The sequence below is a fragment of the Cucurbita pepo genome, chromosome 2, assembly GCF_057944985.1.
Source record: "Cucurbita pepo subsp. pepo isolate OVF chromosome 2, ASM5794498v1, whole genome shotgun sequence".
NCBI classification, from domain to species: Eukaryota; Viridiplantae; Streptophyta; class Magnoliopsida; order Cucurbitales; family Cucurbitaceae; genus Cucurbita; species Cucurbita pepo.
Window position 1 is genome coordinate 1,610,882 of NC_141799.1, and position 16,922 is coordinate 1,627,803.

At 32.7% G+C, this 16,922-nt stretch overlaps 1 protein-coding gene across 1 annotated transcript; it reads right to left on the reverse strand.

Moving 5' to 3' along the window:
* Window positions 1–4,259: 4,259 nt before the first annotated feature.
* LOC111788136 (ubiquitin carboxyl-terminal hydrolase 18) lies at window positions 4,260–10,398 on the reverse strand. The gene is made up of 11 exons (XM_023668355.2): window positions 9,781–10,398; window positions 9,122–9,326; window positions 8,918–9,006; window positions 8,744–8,829; window positions 8,494–8,656; window positions 8,252–8,375; window positions 7,779–7,936; window positions 7,083–7,167; window positions 6,444–6,656; window positions 5,465–5,526; window positions 4,260–5,311 (listed from the first exon to the last, which is right to left on the reverse strand). The coding sequence occupies exons 1-11, from the start codon at window positions 10,059–10,061 to the stop codon at window positions 4,939–4,941; spliced, it is 1,839 nt and encodes a 612-aa protein (XP_023524123.1). The 5' UTR covers window positions 10,062–10,398; the 3' UTR covers window positions 4,260–4,938.
* Between the last annotated feature and the right edge of the window lie 6,524 nt (window positions 10,399–16,922).

Sequence of the window (16,922 nt, forward strand, 5' to 3'; positions counted from 1 at the left end):
AAGGGACGACAGAAGCTGAGTTGACTCTTGTTCATCGCTGTTCTTGGCTTTGGATTCGTTTCCTATGTTTTTTTTTTTTTTTTTGTAATTATAATATTTTTTAGTAAGATTGACACAAGGAGTCTCACGGTTAGATTAACACGATTCTCTGCAATGGTTGGAGGTCCTGAACCGTTGTTCACGACTCTCCTCAATGGCTAAAGGTCTCGAACCGAACCGTTGTTGTTACTCTCTTAGTTGGAGGTCCTGAACGGTTGTTCACGACTCTCCACAATGGTTGGAGGTCCCGAACCGAACCGTTGATGTTACTCTCTTACTTGCTTATATAACGTCTCTTTCAAAAATCTCTTTCTGCTCTCGTTTTCTAAAACCTTCTCTTAAACCGAGGCCAGAGGCTCGAGATGCCATCAAGAGTGTGATTGTGACACAATGGTTGGAGGTTGGCTTAGCCCAACAGGTAGGGCCCCCGTGGAGTATTCATCTAGTCCGTCCATTCCAAGTAGGTAGTTGGGCTGTTGTTCTTGGGCAAAGGCCCAATGACAGTAGAAATGGAGAGAATATTATTTGATTATAAATCATCAGTTGGAGGTCGGCTCAACCCATCAAGTAGGGCCCCGTGGAGTATTCATCTGGTCCGTCCATTCCAAGTAGGTAGTTGAGTTGTTGTTCTGGGGCGAAAGCCCAGGAGTAGCTGCCCTTAGAAATGGAGAGAGTATTCTTCGATTATAAACGTACGATGATCATTCCCTAAATTAGCCAATATGGGACTTTCATCATCCAACACTCATGTCCACTGATTAAGAGGATGGTTATGAATTTATAAAATAATGAATATATTTACATTAGTTTGAGGTTGTTTTTGGGAAACCAAAAGTAAAATCACGAGAGTTTAGTAAACAATATCATATCATTGTGTATGGTCGTAATTCCTAACGTGGTTATTAAAATTATGCTCTTAACTCAACCATGACGAACTGTGAGCCTCGAAAGTGGAGTTACCTCAAAGGTGACTAAAGTATCAAACAAAAGTGTATTTTGTTCGAGAACTCCCGAAAATGAGATTTCAGGAAAATCTCTTATAATTCTATGGTGTACTTTGTTAAGGGAAGGCTAATTAAAAGTGAACAACATCCTACCCTTCTGGAGAGACATAGTTCCTAAACCATAATTTTGCTCGACATCTTTATTATTATTTTGACTATTGTATTAAAATTTAAAAATATTTCATTGTATTATTTTAATATAAATTTAACCTTTTTTTGAACTTTTAAGTTGGTATGCTATAAATTCATAAAATTATAAAATTGTCCCTTAGTTTATGAATACATTTTTAAATTTAGATATAATATGTGATTAATTTATTAAAAAAGATTTAGAATTTAAAAAATAAAATAAAAATTTTGATGTTCTACTATACATGAAATTTTATTTGATTTTTTAAAATTTTTGTAATTTCAAATAATTATTATTTTGACCTTTTTGAACAAAAATCTATGAGAAAAGTGGGGATCTATTTGTAAATTTACGTTTAGGCCATAAATAGGAAGAAGTGGAGAGTCCCCATATAAATCCGTGACTTTTTTTTTTCTTTTTTTTTTTTAATTTGATTTTATTATTTCTGTTGTCGTTTTACTAGTGAACAAATTGTTACTATTATTACTAATATATAATTTTTTATAGACTATATTATTTTATTTTTATTTTTATTACAAATATTTGATTATTTTTTTACAAAAACTTAATACTAAATAATTTCTTACTAATAATTAAATTCTCAAAATTTAATAAATGAGGACTGAAATATGAATTCAATATCTCTTATTTTAAAATTTAATAATTATAAATTAAAAATAGTAAATGTAACGCATCATATCCACAAACAGCCAGTAGACATTGTCCTCTTTGGACTTTCCCTTTCGTATTTCTCCTCAAAGCTTTAAGACGCATCTTCTCGGGAAAGGTTCCACACCCTTCTAAATGGTGGTTTGTTCTACTCTCCAACCAATGTGGGACATCACAATTCACTCCCCATCGAGACCCGCACTCTTTCCTTCCTTCAATCGTTGTGGGATCACCCCCAAGTCCACTCCACTTTGGGGCCAGCGTCCTTACTGGCACACCGCCTCATGTCTACCCCCTTCGGGGAACAACGAGAAAGCTGACATATCGTCTGGTGTCTGGCTCTGATACCATTGTAATGATCCCGAGGTTAAATTTTCAAATAAATTTTATTAAAATTTTAAACATATATTCTTGATAAAATTATAAAATAAATATATTATTTTATTATTATTATTATTATTTTGGGTTGAAAGTAAGAAACAAAATCCATGCCTTCCCACATGTGACTCTGCATTCTCTCTCTACTTTAACCTTCTCTCTGTCTGTGCCTCAAAGTAAGAGAAAGGGTAGTTTTTTTCAAAGACAACCCCATTTTTTAAAATACATTTTTTATTTTTTATTTTTTATTTTTAAAAAAATAAAGAAAAAAAAGGATTATATTATAAATTGTTGGGGGCGTTTTGTTTGGTTTGGATATGTTTGTTTGTTGCTGACATTTTGACAGCCAAAAAAGCAGACGACTTATTTATTTGCCTTTGCTTTGACATAACCTTCTCCTCGTTTAAGGCCACGAGCGATCCAAGTGTCGATAGAGCTGCCTAATTCCTGTTAAATGAATAGGACCCTCGATATGATATTGTCCACTTTAAGTATTAGCTCTCTGGACTTCCCCAAAAAGCTTCATTCGAGAGATAGTATTCTTGATTATAAACTCATGATTATTCTCTAAATTAGCCTCAAACTTTGTACATAAAAAAAAAATAACTCTACTTTTGTAATAAAAAAAAAGTAAAGAAAAAAATCTATTAATATTAGTTTTAGACTTTAAATAAACATTTCAAGACGTCTTTAGGATAAAATAAAAGATTAATATCTAAAATAATGTTTTCGATCTAACGATCTTATGGGTTTTTTAGTTCTGAATGAAATGTAAATGATAACATTTTAATTTTAATAAGAATTGAGTTTTGTCAAGTTGATTTTCAATCTAAACATTATGGTGCGTTTTTAGTTTCAAATAAAATGACAAGGTTAATATTGTAATTTTTAAAAAAATTGAGATATCTTCGTGTTTTATCACGTTGGCTTTTGATTCAACATTTCCATAAATTTGAAGTTTGAAACGAAATGTAAAGGGTAATATTGTAATTCTAAAAATATTTAAAAAGAAAAAGCCGTAAATTGGGAGTAAGTTTGATGGCATTGGCATATTGGTATGGAAACAAAAGAGAAGAAAAGCAGAGATTTGGATGCCCCCTACGCTCAGTCCTATGTACTACTTTTACACACTCCGCTTGTCAACCCACCTTCAGCGCCTTCGGCTGCTTTGGCTTGGCCCCCCCTCTTCCCTTTCCCTTTCCCTTTCTCTTTTCCTTTCCCTTTCCCTTTCCCTCGTGTATCATTATTCTATATTCTAAAGTTCTTCTTTTGGAATTTTATGTCACTACTTATCTTAGGGTCTTCGTGGGTGCGAGTTGAAATCGGAAAAAAAATTGAAAAGAGAATTGTTCGAGTTGTTTTGTCAACCGATCTTATTCAGTTTGGTTCGTTGAGAATGTATTAGGTTTTTTGTCAAATTTGTTGGAAATGAGCATTGGATAGGATAAGTCAACGAAAGCAAACGTGCATGATCTAACTTGTAAGATGGTATTTTGTACGTTGTCTATCGAACTATGCTCAAATTAAGACTGAATGTCCATAATCTTTTCACCGTTAGATAAACACAGTTCTCCACAATGGTATGATATTATCCAGCATGGAGAGAGTATTCCTTGATTATAAACACGTGATCATTCCCTAAATTAGCCGATGTGGGACTTTCATCATCCAACACCACCCCTCGAACAAAGTATGCCTCCCCTTAATCGAGGCTCAACTCCTTTTTCTTTTAGAGTGTTAGTCATTTTTTACTATGCCTTTGAGGAGGCTCGACTCCTTTTCTTTCGGAGTCCTTTGTTCGACATTTGAGGATTTACCAATCTACTGCACGTTTAGGGCATGGTTCTGATACCATATTAGATGAACACGACTCTCCACAATGGTATGATATTGTCGACTTTGAGCATAAACTCTTATGGCTTTGCTTTGAGCTTATGCTCAAAGTGGACAATATCATACCATTTTGGAGAGTCGTGTTCATCTAACATTCACTAATCAACGTGAAACTAACAAGTTACGAAGGCTATAGAACGAGGGAAGGGAGAAAAGAGAGATCATTCTCATTAGAAATGAGTTTAAATTTCTGTAAGAAAAAACTAAGAACCTAATCTCTATTGAACTCTAAAACAAGTTATCCAAATAATCTATTAAGAACTAATCCTATTGCATAAGAATTTTGGGAATCCATACTTTGGTATGTTTACAGGCTTTCACATTGTGTAATTGACGCCGAGATCTCTGCTAATACTGAAACCTCAGAAAAAAAATCCCAGCTCAAACCTCATTTTAAGGATGTCTGGGTGATTGGGAGACATGAATGAGCGAGCGGTGGCAGCGAGACAATCTCTACGACTTAACATCGCCCATCAACTCGGGTCGTTCCGCTTGCATCTTCGAACTTATAGCCGAGACAGAGCGATCCCAGATTTATCTTGTGTGTTTCAGCTGCAGATGTCTCGTTGAATGAATGGTTATATTTTGATTATTTGCAGCCAGTTGTTTACTGGTTTGGTCCAAGAGAGGAAGAACAGTTTCATCTCCATGTATTGCCTTGACACGAACATTGACGTCTTGTACTAGAAGAACTCGTAACCGTATCTGTATCTTCTGAATCGAATCTTGCAGTTCCGACGTTGTCACAGAAACATCCAGAAACCTCCATAGGAATAGTTGAGTGACTAGGATCAAAGGTTTGTTATTCAACAATAAAGGAGAACTCTAAATATCCGTTGGAACAGATCGACTTGTTCCGACGTCACTAACCGTATCCCTTACAGCTTGAGCGGTTACTCCGAAAGCTGACCTACGAGTAACCCCATTCGAAGTAGGTAACTCAAGTGTATCTCCACCCATATCTTCATAAGAGAGTCGCATGGTTTGTGGCTGAATGTCAGGGGACCTGGAAAAATTATCAGAATGCATCAAACCATTTGTCGACTCGGAATCAGACGAACAAACGCCATTCGCAGTTTCTAGTTCAGCACTTTCAACTCGCCCATTCACGCAAAAATCCGTTTCTACGTTCTCTTTTTGTAGCTGACCGTTCCCCATAGATTCAACGGTTTGAAGGCTTGAAGATCGCGGGCGAACTCTGCAAAAAAAATCAGTAAATGGGATGGTTAGACATGCCTACTCCATCAAGAACATGATGAACAAGAGAGTTCATGTGAGAGCTTATATATTATTTTTCACCCATATGCAAAGTCCATGAAACAATAACTCAATCCTGAAGAGAGAAATATACCTAGAGTACAAAAGCATGTAAGCTCCCTGAGATAGCACCTCGTCTAAATCAACTTTAAAAACCTGAACGTAAGTGGCATCCAAGAAAGTTAAAATATATTAGGCTCGGACGACATATAATATATTCTGATGAGATGTTAAACGATACAAAAGAACCAGTATCAAAGCTCGTGCATTACATCAACAAGATACACCCTACCAACCTGAGCATGATTGAACTAATTAAGACATATATACTCATCATCCTCGAAGTTAGGGATTCAAATCCTCCATATGGTGTTGAACACAAAACAAGGATACATTCCAGATGGAGTCAGAGTTCAAAACAGAACTATAGATTGAATAAACTCCAGCTTCAACGACGAGGACTCACAATGCCACCATTATCCAGTTCCAGTAACCAAAGGTATAAGATTTGTAAATAATGAGGATTACAATGTGAGATCCCACGTCGATTGGGGAGGAAAACGAAGCATTCTTTATAAGAGTGTGGAAACCTCTCCCTAGCAGACGTGTTTTAAAAACTTTGAGGGGAAATCTGAAAGGGAAAGTACAAAGAGGACAATATCTGCTAACGGTGGGCTTGGGCTGTTGGATATTAATTTCACTTAGTGCCTCGTAAGATTAGTAGCTCATATTCACACGTCTAGGTCAACTAAGCATTGCCCGGCATCTCGTATAAAAAAATTTAACAGGTGCAAATAATTTGCCTACCCTAACCAGGAATTCCTTCAAGTACAGGTGTTGGCAATTTGAACAGAAACCACAATATTTTGGCAGACATACAGCATGTGGGCAACAATGAAATCAAATTTAAAATATAATTCCAGCAACGATAACAGGCACACGAAGATATAATCTCGAATGGTTACGTGTTTATGTGCGTAACAGAGTATAGATACAAATTCATTAGTATTAATATTTGTGCAGTGCAAACAAGCATTTGTTGTGTACAAGTAGAAAGAGAGAAAGGGACTAACCTTACAATCATCGATCCTGTACCAATTTCCAACAAAGTCCTTAACGTAGCAGATATAATGACCGAAAAACGAAGCATTCAGCATATCGACGTGAACAATTACTGCATAAAGCCTGTACACATCTGCACGATCTCCCGCTTCACTCATATATGGACTAAGGTCTAAAGTCTCTGGAAATGTTACTTTCTTGTTGAGTTTCCCAAACCTCCCACTCTGCAAAATTGTTCCAACAGAAGCTCAAGGGAAGGGGGAAATTTTCATAAAGAAAACACGGTGCGTTTAATCAGAAGTGCGATGATATATAATGCATCTCTCTTTGAACTTCCAACAACAGAGCATTGTGTGAATAACTTGTTCTTTCGTTATCGACTAGCTGAGAAGCCTTTTTAGCGTCGCTGAAGTTCTTTCTCCGGTGTCCTCACCTCACTCGGTTTTTGTTTCCGTTCTAAAACTAATTCTTTTGTACTAGAGAAAAGGAGAGAGTGGGGAAGAAAAAGTAATTTCTGGATGAATGCATGTCAATTGACACAATCCATTAACTTAAGGTTCTATCATTCAAGGTGGCCATGCAACATTTAACCCAAATACTCTGATTCTTAATCTTAAGGACCAAATCAGACATGAAAGAAGGTATCCAACCTGAAATCTTTTTAAGGCAATTGTAAGAATATTAGGAGCCTGTTTAATCATGAGACGTTTTGACGCCTTCACATAGCCATTGCACCTACAAACACAAAATATCCATATCATATACAAGTAGGGGATGACATGAAAAATAATGACAAAATTCACAGTCTGGTTAGTTTGGTGGGGGAAATAAACAATGAGTTAAGATTATTATTGGTGACCTAACATATTCTTCATTGTGACAAGAACTACAGAATATATGATGAGTTTCTTCCTTCACCCGCACAAGCTTAGATAAGTATATTTGTGAGATCCAACATAGGTTGGAGAGGAAAACGAAGCAATCTTTATAAGGGTGCGAAAACCTCTCCCTAGTGGACACGTTTTAAAACTTTAAGGAGAAGTCTGGAAGGGGTTAGCCCAAAGAGGGCAATATCTGCTGGTGGTGGGCTTGGGCTGTTACAATATTAGTTTAAGATCTGACTCAAAATTCAAACATCATATTGGAAACCAAACCCCAAGAAAATGCAATTACTAATAAGTCAGAAAACCCAGTTGAAAACGATCAAAAGAGCGGTCTTCGCCCTCATGTAAATAGTTTTGTTAGGTATGCGGCTCTTTGCCTTCATGTAACCCAGTTAAACCCTGTTACTAGAGAGAGAGAGAGAGAGAGAGAGAGAGAGAGAGAGAGAGAGAAGAGCCGCATACCCATCACATTTGTACATATTATCCCCATGCAGCCACTCAACTTTAGTGAATTGATCAAGGCACTCCTCCAATGATGCAGCATCCCCATGAATTTCAACAGTCAAATCCATCATACTTTCATGCTGGTTGGAGACAATGTTGCAGTTTGTACATACCACCTGAAGTATCAAAATTGATCATACTTTCACCAGTCCGTACGTAAAACGAAACACAACAATTGAATTCTCTAAATATAAACACTATAAAGAAAGCAGGGCGTAACATAAAAGCTCACGCAAAGCTCAGGGTGAAAAAACATCGCTCCACGTGGCGGATAGTGACAAAATCTCAATATATGTCGTTTTACAATTTTAAACATGGCTTAGTTCAAACGATCAATGGATTCTTCTTCCAAAGTGTAGCCAACATAAAACGGAGAAGTTAAAAAAGGTTCAAAGTGAACCTAAATAGTAGCACCGACGTAAATGCATTACCTGGGACTGAAGTTGGCCACCAAAAATGTGTTGTATAATGGTCGTCTCTCTGGAATGAGCACGAACAGCTTTCTCTCCACCAAACTCATCGAGGCACGCAAGTTGCATTCTATCAATAGCAAATCTGTAAAACAGAAGTCAGCGATTAGATTATCGAACAATTAACTAAACTTACAAAGAAGAGTGCATGTTTCCCTACATGGTTAGCAAGAGATATCGTACTACGAAACAAAGACAAATACCTCATGAACTCATGGGCATCTTCCTGCCTTCCATAACCAAGATTTCCACCGAGATTAGGCAACCGATGGATAATATTATTGGGTGAAAAGGGTTGAGAACTCCGACAAGCTCTTTCAACATGTGTTTGAAATTCACAAAAGAAACACCAATCATCACGTACACCTGAATAAAAGAGAATGCTAAATTATGGACACGAGGACGAAGGCCCAAAGGGTGGCGAGAAAAGGAAAAACGTCAAACGGCGTTTACATTCATTTCTGTGCCCTTTCTCCATAAGGAAAGCAAAAAGTGGTCTTGTGAAGGATAGACACTGTAGAACCACATTGGCAAAGCAACTGCAAGAAATAGGACGAGTTACGTTTTCCCTCTTCTAAAACTACGGATCGAAAAGATAGAATCTAACTCCAATAAGTGAATACTAACCTGTTGCCACAATTTAAGAGTCCACAAGGATGAAGCTCATACTTATCCCAGTAGAAGAGGTTCACAAATCCATCATAGGGAAAAAGAATCTGATTCATCCAAATATAAAGATGAACTTCATTAGAGCTATGATATTATTAAAATTACACTCGAAGTGGAAGTCAAACACATCATAAATTTAGCCTAAAGACGAAGATAACATACATCTTTCGGTTGCTTGATAGGTTTCGAGGCCCTATGAGAAGGTATTAGCGCAATGGCCGATAAATTTTTGCTCGCTATCGTAGAAGCTTTGGAATCCCTGTGGTTATTTGCAGATTCACAATCATTTGTATTCCTACATTCTTGCAAATTCTTGCACTCTGTCTTGTGGCCAGATTTCCAATGAACTTGTTGACATGTTGGTGAACTATATTCGAAACGATTTTAAGAACGAAAAAGATTCATCAAAACAAATATAAGAACAGCAAATACATGAAAAACTCGCCGAAACAGTCCATAAATCACACAAACATAACCATGGGCATTTAAATTGCTACAATAATCAAACATTTAAAGTCAATTCAAGCCCCTTAATTGTCATAATATTGAACAATTCAGAAAAATAAGAAGAAAATGGGATCTATATATGAACAGATCAAGTACACTGTTACCATATAAAGAGGATAACGAGAAAGCTTAGAAGAAGAAGAAAAGGAAAGTGGGTTAAGACAATTATAGCCGAAAAAGGGTTGCTGTAGCCTAACTTGCCCACTATCTCCAAACAAATAGAAACCGAATATAAAAAAGGTTAAATGATTAACTGAACAGGAATGGCCAATGCAATTGATTTAATGTTTGAAACCAAAAGGATTACCACTCACCAGTATCGAACGGCTTTACATCGCGAGCACTTCTTCGAGCCCTTGTTGCCACAGACGACGCACACGGCATCGGCCATGGAAGCAGCGCCGCCGGACATTGAGTTACAGTCTCCTTTTCCCGCCGTTCCTCCGCCGCCGGAAGCCTCGAAATTCGCGTCGACCTCAAAGTATTTAGAGGCCGTATTCTTCACCAAGTACAGCAATCCAAAGATAATAAAAAACACAGTCAATATCAATTGCAGGAACCAATTGAGATCCAACGTTACTCCAGAGACGTGCATCTAAGCAGCCCCGCCGTTGATCCAAGATTCGTCGTTAATCCTATAGCTTCTCATGGATGAATTCAGCACACAACTGAAGCTCAAACAAATACCGCCAATGAGAGAAATCCAAAACTAAGATAAGAATCGAAGAACAAGAAGAAGAGATTATTAGGGCTGGTTTGAACGATCAAATCGTCGAACACAGAAGCAGAATCGGTGAGTGCGTACAAATTAGACGGCTGTTCCTGTCCTACTGTTTCTTCTCTGTAATTCGCACGAAACTGCGATTTTACGATGGGGACAAGCTTTATTTCCTCCTTCGGAGTGGATTTTAGGGTTAATTATCAAATAATTTTATGACTGAAACAAACAAAACCATAAATAAGCCCTTGTATTTCCTTTTCCGAACCACTTTATTCATTTATTTATTTATTTTTAATTAAAATCTCTTTTATCCTTATTTATATCCTTTTCTCAAAAGTTTCTAATTATTAATTCTCAAATAAATAAGAAAACAGAAAGTATTAATTTTTCTTATTATTTTAGGATAAAGGATTTTTATGATATTTTATTATTTTATATTTAGCCTTTTCAAATTCTTACGTGGCATTCATTTATTGGTTTGGCAACTTTTTATTTTTATTTAGGATTTTTATGATAAATTTTTTTATATCTTTGTGATTCATAACTGGTATTAGAGTTATGCCTTTAACTTAGTCAAACCCATAGAATCCTCAAGTATTGAATATAAAAGATGTGAGTCTCGAAAGTGTAGTCAAAGTTGACTCGAGTATCGAATAAACTGTGTACTTTGTGTTAGGATCGATATCAGTTGTTAGCTTTAATACCAATTGTTAGGATCGCTCCACGGCAGAGATCAAGATGAACCCAAAGAACAAGAAAGAGAAAATACAAATAGGAATATCCAGCTAAAGGTCTTATTAGAGATAGAATGGGTAGATATATGGTTTCAATTTTCTAAATATAGTTTAAACCTACCGATATAATATAACAAATATATCTCTATCAAATCTTTACCAAATATCTACCATATATATCTCTATCAGATCCTTACCCAATATCTTCCAAATATATCTCTACGGCATCAGACTCCATATCCTAACACTTTGTTCAATGGCTCTAGAGAAAAAGTCGAGCCTCAATTAAGGAAAGACTGCTACGAGAGTTCTAGATAAAGAGGTCTCGTGGGAGGCTCTATTATATATTTTGTTCGAGGTAAACAGTCTCATATTGACTTCAACTATGGACCGAAAATGATGATTTGAGAAATATACTATACTCCAATTGATTTTACTATCGCTTTCATTTATTTTTTATTTATAGGGATTTAATTATCACCGACAATTACAAGAACAAAATGGAATTAATTGGTTTGGCATGTAGTAGGGGAAGTCCACGTCCTTGATTGTGATTGGTCCTTGATGTATGAAGGTGACAGCCATGGTCCTTCAAGAAGTTTATGGCCTTCCAGGTTATATACCTTTCCAGCCTTGTAAGTAAATCATTGAACATTAAAAAGTGAAATACTATAATCATTTGGTTCCTTCCTCTCTGTTCCAGAAGTTTCTATTTTTCATAAACATATTATGATATAATTTTCATTATTATATCAATTAAGGTATTATCTTATGTGTTACATAAATTATAAAAAATATATATATCATATAGATTTTATAAAATTTTAGAAACAAATAAAAAAAAAAAGGTCATTTATTTTATCTTGTGTGCAAAAAGTCGCTTTTTTACGTAGGTTTGTACGACAATATTATACATTGACTTTAATTTGTTATGGCAATTAATTAATTAATGTACTTGTTGGCAGTTGAAGGCTGTTGAACATTTTAATATAATTTTATTGTTATTTATTCCTGCACACTTCCACTTACTTTCTATTTTGGGTTTTAAAATTTAATTAAATTTTTATTTTTTTAGAGTGGTTGGATAAAGCATTACCTAAAATAAATTAAATTAATATAATATATATATAAAATTAATTAAATAAAACTATTAACAAATATATGTATTAATAATATGGTAGACAAAAACTTTTTTAAAAAATTAATAATAGCATCGAGTCTGTTAGGTCATCAAATCTTTTGAATATTCTTATTTTAGGTCTTTTCGACCTTTTTTTTTTCTTCTATTTTTTAATAGACCAATATGAAAATCATATAAACAAAAACGGCCATAATGTTGGAATGATATTCAATTTATTATTATTATTATTATTTTGTCTAGTTGGCATTAACATGTTTGTTCTATTTTATAAAATTCACAAATTTATCTTATTATACTAAAAAAAAATAATTGATTTTAAAAAAGATTGAACATGTTATAAACCTCTCAAATACATAATTAAAAGTTTAAAAAATTCACGAAAGATTTAAACACAAAATTAGATTTTTTCTCTTATAATTATTATAAGATTATATATATATATATATATATTTGATTTTTATTTTTGTAATAAATAGGAACACAAACACGTGATATATGTTGAATTTCAAAAATTTTAAATTAAGTTACCGAGACCTTGAAATAAGTAACAAACATTAACTACTCCAAACGAATAACGACCAAAAGCCCATAAAATGTTGGCCCAAGCCCAATAAATATGTAACATGGCTAGTACCTTGCATTTGCTTTTTTCTAAAATTATTGGCCCAAGCCCAATAAACTACATTATTCTAATCTACTTAATTATTTTTATTTACCAATTTAGTCTAATTTTTTCAATTTTATAATTATTTTTAAAATTCGCAGTTCAAATTTTTACTTAAAAAAAAATTGACAACATTTAACGAGATTAAATCGATAAAATGCATTAACGTCGCGTTTTGATATTATTTATAGGATTAAATTGTCACAAATTTCAAAGATTAAAATTATTACAAATACTAAATTTTTACCTATTTTTGTGTAAGGTTTGATATCATAAATATCTGAAATTATACTAAAATAAATAATGAAACAATCATTTCATAATATATATATATATATATATATATATATATATATATATGAGTTTAATAAATTTTTAAATGCTACAATAATCTTAATATTAGTAAGTTACAAAAAATAATAAATTAAATAATAATAAATAAATAAATAAATAAATAACCAAAATTTTGTGCCAGCTACTCACTGCCACAAAATTACACCTCAGAACCTTTTTATTTATTTATTTTTCTTAAAAAGCACTTTTAAAATAAAAATAATAAGAACACGTGCTGCACACGAGCAACCATCGTACGTTTATAAAGTTGGTTGCCAATGCCAAGTTCAAATTTACAACCTTTTTTAAAGCACAAGCACAAAAATAACAATAATAATAATTACAAAATTTCTCATTAAAAAAATAATTAAAAAAAAATCCCACTCGACTAATGCCTAATCAGTAAGCACGCAAAAGGAAAATACGAATATAATTAAAGTAGAGGCAGGAGGACTGAATCCAGAATATATTTTTAAAATCAATATATTATTAGTTTTTTTAATAAATAATTTTTAATCAAAACAATTAATCCACTAAGATTCAATGAATAATCTTTCATCGCTCTAAATTTGTTTTTAAATTAATATAATTTGAGGGTTTAAAATGTTTTAAGAAGCATGAAATAATAATTGTTATTATTATATGGTTTGTGGTTTTATTTTATGTATTTTTGGTAACAAGTGGTGTTAATATGTGGGGAAAGGGAACCCGCCTCCGTCTCCCTCTCTTACGCACATAAAGTGAATGTGTCGCTATAATTACCAGCTAAGACTAATCCAATTTTAACAATTTTCTTATTTTTTTAATTAATTTTCATAATAAATGAATTATACTAATATTAAAAAATTAAATTAATTATAAAAAGAAAAAAACACACCTCCCCCAATTATCCACAAGAATCCAATATTTAGATTAGAGGGTATAATTGGCATTTTTTTTTTTTTTTTTTTGTCACGAAGTTGTCTGCGTCATGACATATTTATCCAAAGATTATGTAGTCCCCTAGTTTGGGGATTATGTCTTGTCCTTCCAATTTGTGCTTCTAAATTCCCTTTCTTTCTTCATATTTACAATGGCACCTAAGTTTTATAGGTTATAATATGTTGTTTATACCTATTTGTCTTTTATATAATTTATTTATATCGCTTAATTTATTAAGATTAAAATATATTTTTGGTCCCGATACTTTTAAAATTTTAGTATAGGCTTCCTTAGTTCCAATACTCTCAGTTTATAATTTTTTTTTTTTTAACTTTTGTATTATTTAATAATTTAGACTGAGTAGCTTATAAGTATATTAGATTAATTATTTTGTTGTTGTATTTATATAATAATTTTATTAAATATTGAAAATATAAGGATGAAATTATATTTTTATATATAAACAAATTAGAAAAAAGAAAAAAAAAACTGAGTTGGAGTTGGGGCAGCGGTCTGTAGCATTGTTTGTTTGTTTATACAGTGATGATTAAGAAGAAAAATGGAAGAGTGAGTCAGCTTTGGCCAGCTGTCCGAGAGAAAAAGACGATCATAGCCCCATAAAGGCCATGGGCCGAGTGGGACCCACTTCCCAACATAAATCGCTTCTCACTTCTTACTCACTTATGTGTGTCGATACGGTGCGTTTAGTCGGCAAATCTCGTTGCTTGGTTCTCGGTACTTTCCAGTGGCAACTCCGTAAATAACTCGATCTTGGTGAGGAGAAACTTGACTCCGCAATTAAATTCTGTATATAAAATTTAAAAAATATTCTTAAAATTTTCAAAATTTATCTAAAAAAAATATTCTTAAATTTTTAAAATTTTCAATAATATATATTTTAAATTAAAAAGAAAAAAAACCTAAAAATTATTCTTAAATTTTAAAAAATTTAAAAAACACTGATAATTAGTTTTGGATTAAAATCATTAATACTTTGTTTTAAGAATTCACTTCGACTTTCAAAAGGATTTTAAAAAATTTCTTAAATTTTTTATAGTTTAAATAATACTTTTAAATTTATTAAAAAATAAAAAATACTATTATATTTAATACTCCATTTTAAAAATATTCATGAACTTTTTAAATGTCACATTTAAAAGTTTGGAGATAATCTATTGAGTATATGTTTTAATATTTTAAATATACTAATGGAAATAATATTTTTGATAAAAGAAAATTAAAGGATACTGAAACGGTAAAATATTTTATAAGAATCTCAAGCTTATATAAATTAATTTTAATTTGTTGTATTAAAATAATTCAAACGTTAATATAAATGAAACAATATATTATATATAAATTTAATTACGATAGTGTGCAATATTCCTACATCCAAAAGCAAATCCAAGAGTACGCAATACTTTTCAAACAATCCGTCGTCGTATTAGCTCGGGGGTTCCCTCCAAATCTCTGATGTGGCCGACCACTGGTAAATTTAAAAAAATAATAATAAATTAAAAAGAAAAAACAAAAAACAAAACGACGTGTCGCTTAGAAGTTAGAACCCTTTCTGGAATCTGGACAAAATTTTAAAATCATTATATTAATTAATTAAAAAATTAGAAACGATGGGGCCTTTTCTCTTGGCCCTCGTGTATGCCTACAAAACCACAATCCAATTAAAAAATTATTTTAATAATGTGACGTGAAGACAAATTTGAATTTACCTATAATTTAATAAAACCTTTTAAATACTTTATTATTATTATTAATTATAACTATTTAATTTTTTTATTACGAAATTTACATATTACTGGACGTAAGTATGGGTTTCGTTCATAAGCCACAATGAAGAAGGGACGGAATCGATTAATCATTTAATTTAAGAATTATTTAAATATAATTTTACTTATCAATTGATTTGAATCCGCGAATTAGGGATACCTGTCCTTAGAACTTCCACCATCCCATATAAAATTCACCCCCTTATCAATTAAATATATATATATATATATATATTTTTAATAAATTAGACATATCATTATTATTAATTACTTCTTTATAAAGAATTTACATTATTTTGGTTATTTATCTGTACGGGAATCACCTATAATTTTCTTATTTAGTCCGTAGATTAGGTAACGAGTGAACCTGATATGAATCGAGAGACATCAATCATATACTATACTTTAATGAATACGTTAATAAAATATTATTAAAATTATCAAAAGATATTTCAATTGATGCCATGTTGAAAAAGAATCTTTCTTGTTATAAATTTTGGGTAGATTACAATTTAGAGTTATTGTATTTCATTAATGTATTTTAAGACTTTTTATTTAATTTAGGTTACAATTACCTAATGGTTAATTATGACCATTAAGTAGGAATGTTATACAACTTTTTGAATGTCTTTATTAGTTTCATTTTGAGGCTATATAAAACCTTGTATCACTAAGTAGACTTGGAAAATATAGTAAAAAAAATATTTGTGTTTTCTTTAGCCAATGGTTAAGTTTATTTTGCAATTCTATGTAGTTTTGGTTGCAGGTAGAATCATTCAAGCTCGACATGATTGATTTTACTCGTGGAGTGATTTGAATCTCAACACAAGTGTTCTTGCATTGAGATAATTGATCAACAAGAATCATTCAAGCTAGACGTGATCGATTTTGTTTGTGGAGTGAATCGAATCTCAAATAATGTTATTGTCTTCAGATATTCGATAAACAAGGTAATCCGAATTTTACTCCCCTGGTAGTGATTTTCACATATCATAACCAAATTAAACTGTATAGAGACATCACGAGACTTCCATAAGTCTATTATGTACATGCAGCCCTTGCAAAGGATATCTTCGAGCGAGGTGGAGACTTGGGTCAACTCATCGAATTGCTCAAACATATTTAAAAAGCGTTAGCGACCCCTAAAAAAATAGGAGA